At 35.6% G+C, this 7,888-nt stretch overlaps 1 protein-coding gene across 3 annotated transcripts; it reads right to left on the bottom strand.

Moving 5' to 3' along the window:
- Positions 1–1,299: 1,299 nt before the first annotated feature.
- LOC130711457 (patellin-3-like) lies at positions 1,300–4,893 on the bottom strand. Of its 3 annotated transcripts, none has more exons than XR_009010705.1 (5): positions 3,365–4,893; positions 3,127–3,251; positions 2,878–3,013; positions 2,093–2,244; positions 1,722–1,860 (listed from the first exon to the last, which is right to left on the bottom strand). XR_009010705.1 is itself a non-coding variant. In XM_057561082.1 (4 exons), exons 1-4 carry the CDS (start codon positions 4,616–4,618, stop codon positions 1,603–1,605), a joined length of 1,773 nt encoding a protein of 590 aa, XP_057417065.1. In that variant the 5' UTR covers positions 4,619–4,796; the 3' UTR covers positions 1,300–1,602. The 3 variants fall into 3 exon arrangements, 1 of the variants encoding a protein (XP_057417065.1); XR_009010706.1 differs by having other exon boundaries at positions 2,093–2,239; positions 3,365–4,888; XM_057561082.1 differs by lacking the exon at positions 2,093–2,244 and having other exon boundaries at positions 1,300–1,860; positions 3,365–4,796.
- Between the last annotated feature and the right edge of the window lie 2,995 nt (positions 4,894–7,888).

Raw genomic sequence — 7,888 nt, 5'->3', positions numbered from 1 at the left:
AATGTGCAGGGTAAAAGTTTGATTATTTATTGTAAAATTTTGAATTTTTGTTGTAAAGTTTGATTTTTATATGTAAAGTTTGAATTTTTATTCATAAAGTTTTGATTTTGTTTCTATTAATGGTGCTTCTTCCCATTCTGTTGTTGATTTAGCATTTAGTTCCTTCCCTCTAAAATCAGTTGATGAATAAGTGAGAGAAAAAAAATATTTTAACTAAGAGCCCAAAAAGCAAAGGCTCTTGCGCAAGAGCCTCTGCACTGTAGCTAAGGGCTTCTTCCTGCCAACTCAGCACTTTCCAATGCAGGAAAAAAATAAGAGCCGACTCTTAGCAACTTCAGCTGGGCTAAGAGCCCAGCGTTGGAGTTACTCTTATAGTCTTACACAATTGTCTTCTAATATGGATTTTTGGTTATTGATAAAATAAAAATAAAAAACTAGTAATTAATTGTCAATTGTGGTGATTGGTGACTAACCGTATCTTTGCTTGTGATTGCATAAAGCATTAAACAATTAACTATAAAATATATTAAATTGTTATGAGTGAGGATCAAATCCTCAATCTCACAATAAAGAAGGGGGGCATTCACCACACATTGGGTGATCCTTCTTAGTAAAATGAAATTAACTAAGGTTAATTTAGTCTGTGAGGCAATGTTGTCTCTCTCTCTCTTGCTTAAAACTTATGTATTTCAGTAGGAAGTGAAATCTTTTTGGGACTTGTTGGAGTCTTCTAATAGCAAAAGAACTTCATCACCGTTAACTTGAAACAAGTTATAATGATTTCAACTCTAGGATCTCATTTTATGAAAGTAAACAATGATTCCACACTCCTAAGTTTTTAATGAATGCCTACAACTCTTTCTATGATAAAATGGAAGGCAATTTTGGTCATCTCCCAAAATTGAAAAGTATTTTTAGTAAAGACATCCAACGCTTCCAATGTGCCAAACTTATTTTTGTTCTTAATTGAGATAGATAAAATGACAAATATGATCTAACTACAATGTGTTAGATAATTCACATCACCTTTCCCCCTGGTGGGAACATGCAACATGACATCTTTCTTTTAAAAACATTCAAACTTAAATGCAGACAGAGTAACAGGAACAGAGTTAGCCCCCAAAATTTACACTCACTAATATTGTCTCTAGTTCTTTGCGAATTCTTGGCTTTTAATTCTTATATTAAATGGTTTAAATCGATTCATAAAAAACTAAATTGGTCAAAAAAATTATTAGTCATTTTGCTGCTGCACTGCATATGCAGCTGGAGGAAGAAGATTCATATTCAAGATCAACATATATACCATCCTATACGGAAAAGGAAGCCTTGATATTTATCCTCAATAATAACAAACCACAATAAATAATAGCATGAAGAACACAGAAAGAGTATACATACTAAATGATTGAAAACAAAATAGTCATCAAAATTAAAAGGTCAAAAGAGAAAAAGAGAAAAACTTTATATTCATATATGAACAGCAGGGGAACTTAAGTCTGGTATCTTGGTGGTGAAAATGGATGCAAGAACTTAAGCAAACAATGCAGGTACTGGTCTTCTTCTTCTTCTTCCCACTCGCACATATACATGATGATATTCTCAGTCAGAGGGGGTAAGCTTAGTCTTCAAGCGGTACAAGAGCTTCTTCTTCTTAGAGCTAGTGTTGTTAATGGTGAGAACAACTTTCCCAGGTTCCTCAATTTTGAAACTGTTGAAAAGCACTGGTTCCTCCGAGGATGCAACCTTTCTATCTTTCTGGACAATTACAGTGTAGCTTCCTTCTGAGCTTGGCACAAATTCAGCACCATAGCTTATATCCCATCCTATTACTCTCAGCTCCCAAGAGAGTAAGCATTTCTGTAGGTTCCAATAAAAACAAACTTAAGAACTTTGATACTCTATCAACTCATTATACGTGGCTTCTGAAAATAATGAAAAGATGCATAGCTCATTTTTTGAAATTCTTCTATAATTAATTCTAAGATTAAAATTCAGGAGTGAAACTTATATCAGTAACTTTTACATATAAGAAATTAAGAATTGATTATGAGTTAAAAGCAGTTGATTCAAATTTATTCTATTTGAATACCCAGAATTGTTGGAAAGAGCTGGGAAGCTCCTAGACTATGGGGAAGGCCAAAGCTACTGACTTTCGCCTTGCAACTCGGCTCTGAGCCCGATGCCTTTAGCTGCTCTTCTGTCTTGCCTTGTCCTTCCGATTTTGAACAAAGAGAAGCTGCTCTAAACATGGCATGTGCATATGCATGTAATCATATAAATGAATCAAAACATCAACATCATTAGGTGTAGCTATACAGACTGTGAAAGGATTATAGGCTGTTGACTTCTATCTTTTATATGCTGCCTAGTCTTTTTCATGTTTCATATAAATCCCTGTTAAATGTTTATGCTTTTGAGATGAAGGTAATTTTCATCAATCATTACAAGGCAAAATGGAAATAGCTATGGAAATAGCTGACAAATTTTATATTCAAGGTTACTTTATAGGTTGAACAACCTAGCAAATAAAGCACCAAAGTGGTCCACACATGGTTTATTGGTTTGATAAAAGCAATAGAAATTTTTGGCTCTTAGCAATATCAAGAATCAAATTAAGTAAGATTCCATGCCCTCGTCCAAGCAACGGTAACAAACAGCTACAAAATAAGCTACTTTCTATGTTTACTTTGCTTTTACCCAACTATAGCATGTTCTTTGTGTTTATATTGTTTATTGTTTATTCCTAATTAACTAAGAAAACAATGAATTATACAATGTTGACAACAGTACTGGAATCCTATGAAAGATTCCCCATTTCAATGCTGCATTTTCCAATTAATTCAGACAAAAACAGAAGAAAAGTGGAAAACCAACCTCAGTTACAGGAAATTCCACAGTATGTTTTGCAGCTGGCCTTATTGTAATCTCAGTAACAGCTTCAGAATTTTCAAATTCCCCATCTTTGCTTAGTCCACCATACTTGACAGGGAGTTGCTCTGGAGCTATGTATCTGAAAGAAAACAAAAAAGGGTAAAATCTAAAATTATCCTAAAATCCAAAGGCAAATCAAACTGAAAGTTAAAGGAGAAAGCAAATTTTGAATTTGAATCTTTATGTCTTCACCTCAAAAGGGTCTCCACTGATTTGGAAGGACCTGCAAAGACAAACTTGCTTTTGGTTCTCTGGGTAAGAAAAGGGCTTATCATCCTATTCACTGCAAGGTACCACCATGGCACATTGATGAACACCTAACAAATTAGAATTAAAATTAGAATAAGATACTATTTGAATAACAACTGCATTACACATTTAAATTTTACCAGCACAGTCAATGAATTGAATGATGAAAATTGTATAGTACCTGTTTGAATACAAATTCAGGGTAATTGTCCTGAAACAACTGCAGGGCTTGATTGGTAGCTTGTCTTAGTTCCCATTTTCCAGGTCCAGGTGAATTCTTGAGATCATTGACCTGAACAATGGTGCATATGCCACCAGGGTTGAAATCCAGTTTCCTAATACTCTTCTCAAGAAACTGAATTCTCCATCTGAGGAAATTCTGCCTCTTCTCCTCATCAGAAAAGGCCTTCTTGTACAGCTCCTTGTCCTGGAATTCTCCATATATGTTGTAACACACAGGGTGACCTTCCTTGTCGAACCCCTGCATGTACACCACCTTCTCCAACTCATCACCAAGCTTCTCCTCCAGCAACTCATCCATTTTAAATTCCTTTCTCCAGCGGATTGTGTTCTGGATCATGGTGAATGCTTCCTTCACCTTGAAATCTCTGGCGCGCAGAAATTTCAAGAGAATCAGGTCGCTCCTCTCGTCAGCAAGGAGCGGTATCCCCCAGATGGATACTTCTTCCGGTGGAGATAATGTTAGCGAAGCTTCATCCTTGGCTTCAGCCTCTGCCACCTTCTCTGTTTCTCCCTGCTGCTCTGCCAAAACAGAGGAAACAGAGGAGGAAGAGACAGCAACAACTGTCTCTTCAATGGCCTCCACAGTTTTTGCTCCATCATCATCCACAGATGGAGCAGCAGCAGAAGCTACCTCAGCTTCCTCCACCTCTTCCTTCTTCTCTACTTCTCCTTCTCCTTCTCCTTTTTCCTCTTCCTTCTTCTCCCCTGTTTCCTCTGTTTTCTCTGCAACATGCTCCTCTGTTTTCTCTGCAACTGGCTCTTCTGTTTTCTCAGCAACAGGTTCAGAACCTTCTTTCTCAAGGGGTTTTTCCTTTTCTTCTGCAGCTACGGTGGGTGGTGGTTTAGCAGGGGTAGAGAACTCGTGCTTGTTGAGTGCCTCCTGAATGAGATTCTTAAGCTCATGCAGTGCTTTGTTCTCATTCTCAAGGGTTTTGTCAGAAGACAGGTTGGTGCTTTCTTCCTTGGACACCACTGTTTCAGGGTTCTTGTCATCACCGTTGTTGTTGTTGTTGTCACTGCTGTCAGTGTGTTTGGAGAGATGGGTCCCCAGAGTAACAGTTTCCTCAACATTGTCCTTCTTCTCTTCCTCCTCCTCAGGCTCAGGGTTTGGAACTTTCTCTGCAGGTTTTTCAGGCTGTGGTGGAACATCACTGACCACCACTTGCTTTGCAGCCTCCTCTACTTCAGCCATGTTAGATGATGAAGATGGTTGTAAACTAAGAAAAGATATAGACAACTTTGAATAAGAGAGGTGAATGTGAGAGATAGATATTGGGAGAGAGGAGTTATAAAGAGTAGTGGTGTGTCATGAGTGTTGGTTGAGGGAGAAGAGTAAGAGAAGATTGTGATTGTGATGAGCTGGAGTGTGTTGTGCCAGCTTGGAAGGTGGACCCTATATGCAGAAATGTAGGGCCTGTTTTGTTGAATATGAAACCATGAAGTTGTATGAGTGTGTATGTTCATTGGAATGAAACGGTTGTTTGCTGGAATTTGGAGAATCAGCGGCGGTTTTCCAGGGCAGAGGAATCAATTATGCAACGGAATGGCCTACTTTACAGATACTCAGTCAGTCCCAACTAGAGATGTTGATGGTATAGGTTGTGCTCAACTCAACTTTCTAAAATATCATGAGTTTTCTTTATTTTATAAGTTAAGGGTCTTATGGTTGTTGCAACTTGCAACTTTTTTATTTTTTATTTTTAAATAATTCGAAAATAAAATAGGTTCGACAAATGAATGACTTGTTTGATTAGAGTTATTGAAAATTGTTTTCTATTTTTTAAAACTGAAAATTTTAAAACCTATTTGTTTTTAAAAAAGTTCTCAATTTCGGTTTTTAAAATTAAGATACTATAATAGTTAAAAGATATTATTTGTTTCAATTTTAGTTTTCAAATAAAATTGCAATACATCTAACGGGGGGAGTTGCGCGAGATGCCACGGGTAGCTGGATTGTTGGGTATGTGGCGGGGAGCACGAGTGTGATCCGCTCTTTGGCTGAGATTAGAGCGTTAATGATGGGTTTGAATCTTTTGTGGGAGGGCTAATATTCGTTGTGCTGTGTGTGAAGTGGACTGCTGGGAGATAGTGAAGACCTTGCAGGATGGAAGGTTTCATTCCACGAGCTTGCGTATGAATTTGGAGACCTTCATGGTTTGATTCACCGGGCTTGGGATATTCAAGTTGTGCATATCTTTAGGACTGCGAATGATGCTGTTGATTGTCTTGTTGGGTTGGGAGTTGTTCGTCAGTGTGCACAGCTTCGGTTTGAGGACCCTCCTCCTGAGCTTATCCCAATTGGCTCGGGATCTTTTAGCCTTGTAGTTTCTTTTCTTTTTCTTGTACTTTTCTGATGTACAAAAAAACACTTTAGTTTTTAAAATAGTTTTTATAAACTGGAATCAAATTGGTCCGAAATGATTTTTTATTTAATTTTGAAACAATTTTATTCTAGTTTTTAAAACTGAAAATGTCTAACGATTTATTTTAAAGAAATTTTCATTCTAAGAGATTTCTTTTGCCAAAAAATAAAATAATAATCTCTATGGATCCTTCTTAAGGTTGTCTAGTGGGCTCATCATTCATGAACAATGGATCACTAAATGGCGCTCTTGGATTCGGCCTATAATAAGAAATAGCCAAAATATTCCATCAGATGGAAGACAAAAAAGGAAGACAAGGGACCAACTAAATGATACTATGCTTTGGGCATTATGGCATTCAAATGTTTTATTTGAGGCCCAATATTACATTTTTCAATGTTTAATTCTAATTTTGATTTGTTTTAAATTAAATTGTGTGTAATTTTGATTCTTTAATTTCTTAACTAATTTAGCTGTATTACTTTTTAAATTAAATACATTTTCCAATTTTAATTTACATACCCTTAAATATTTATTTTATTTTCATATATTTCAAGGATTTATGATGAAATTGAGATATAAAATAGTGAGAAAAAGTTTCATGTACTGACAGTGTAAACTTTTATTTTTACACCGTCAACCAATCGAATTTCGTAAATGAGGGAAAGATGATTTTTTTTATTTAATTAAATTGACTGACATGACAAATCTTAGAAATCTAATTGGTGAAACGATGACTAAAATCAAACAATATTCCACAATTAATAAATATGTTTTTAATTAATAATGCACATGTCATTCAACATGAATCCGCCCTGGGTCCAAGTCTTTGAAAGGAGGACTAAAATCAAACAATATTCCGCAATTATATGACCAAAATGCAATTTTGCTCATTGGTTATCACTAAATAGTATTCAATCTTGTATTCATACCCTTAAAAAAAATTATACTATCTTTCTTACTTAGTCATTCTTAACTTTATTTAATGTGTTAGGCTTTTGTTCCCCAATTCATATTTTATTGTTTCTGTCCCTTTTAAGAATACATGTAGCATGCAAGGAACTATACCTTTTTTTTTTTTTTTTTGATAATTTGGAGGGTCTGAGACCCAAAAAACAAAACTAAGATACTCTAAGGGAAGATTTCCCAATTACATCATCTAAGGGACCATACCTACTAGCAGGCTACTATTGATGGGGCATATAAGGACTTGATCCATTTAAGACCATATACAATGGTTAAACAAAAAATGTTTTGTTTAACCCTTTTCTACCCCACTTTTTCTCTTCCCAACACTCCACATCATCTTCTCTCTCTAATTCAACAAACTTTCAACAATTACCCACTCCAATGGTTTTGTTTAACTCTCAACACCCTACCCCACCACTCACCACTCACCCTACCCCACCACTTTTTTATTTCACATTTTTATTTAATTTTATATTTTTGTTTTTATAATTACATAAAATTTCAATTATCGATTTAAATTAAATTAAAACAATAAACACTTAACAATTTGTTTTTTTTTTAATATAGATTTTTTTTTAAAAAATATAGACTATAATTTTTTTTTCTTAACTTAAAATGCAAGACAACAAACTAAGCATACAACACTGTTTGTTCCGCAATTAATCCACCCACTAATTAGCACTAGATTTTGTGCAGTGTTTCATGCGGGTAAATGGGCTTTTTTGCTCTTAGGAGTGATTTCATTGACTTCATTATCAGCTGACCCGCCACCAAGATTGACTTGTGTTGAAAATTCCGAAAATTCCGCTACATCAACACTCGGAACATTTTCAGGAACCACTGGCATATAACCACTATACTGAGGTGTTTGAGATGAATATCTCACAGATCCATAAGATGGATGAGAGTTTGGAACAATTGATGACTGGTTAAAATTTTGTATGTTTTGAGGAGGTTGGTACGAATATTGATTCGGATCTGGATAATAGTTTGGATTTCGAGGACGTTGGTTGGAGAATTGATGGGGGACTTGATAATAGTTTGGATTTTGAGGACGTTGGTTGAACAATTGATGTGAGACTTGATAATTGGTGGGATTTTGAGGATGTTGGTAAGAAATTTGATTTGGA

This window comes from Lotus japonicus, chromosome 4, assembly GCF_012489685.1.
Source record: "Lotus japonicus ecotype B-129 chromosome 4, LjGifu_v1.2".
NCBI lineage: Eukaryota > Viridiplantae > Streptophyta > Magnoliopsida > Fabales > Fabaceae > Lotus > Lotus japonicus.
This window is presented reverse-complemented; position numbering and strand designations above follow the sequence as displayed.

Excerpts from the sequence above, each read along its gene's own strand:
- LOC130711457 (XM_057561082.1), bottom strand. The coding sequence starts at position 4,618 with ATGGCTGAAGTAGAGGAGGCTGCAAAGCAAGTGGTGGTCAGTGATGTT. Across the intron at positions 3,252-3,364 it reads CTGAATTTGTATTCAAACAG|GTGTTCATCAATGTGCCATG; the intron begins GTACTATACAAT and ends CTAATTTGTTAG. Across the intron at positions 3,014-3,126 it reads TCAGTGGAGACCCTTTTGAG|ATACATAGCTCCAGAGCAAC; the intron begins GTGAAGACATAA and ends GTTTTCTTTCAG.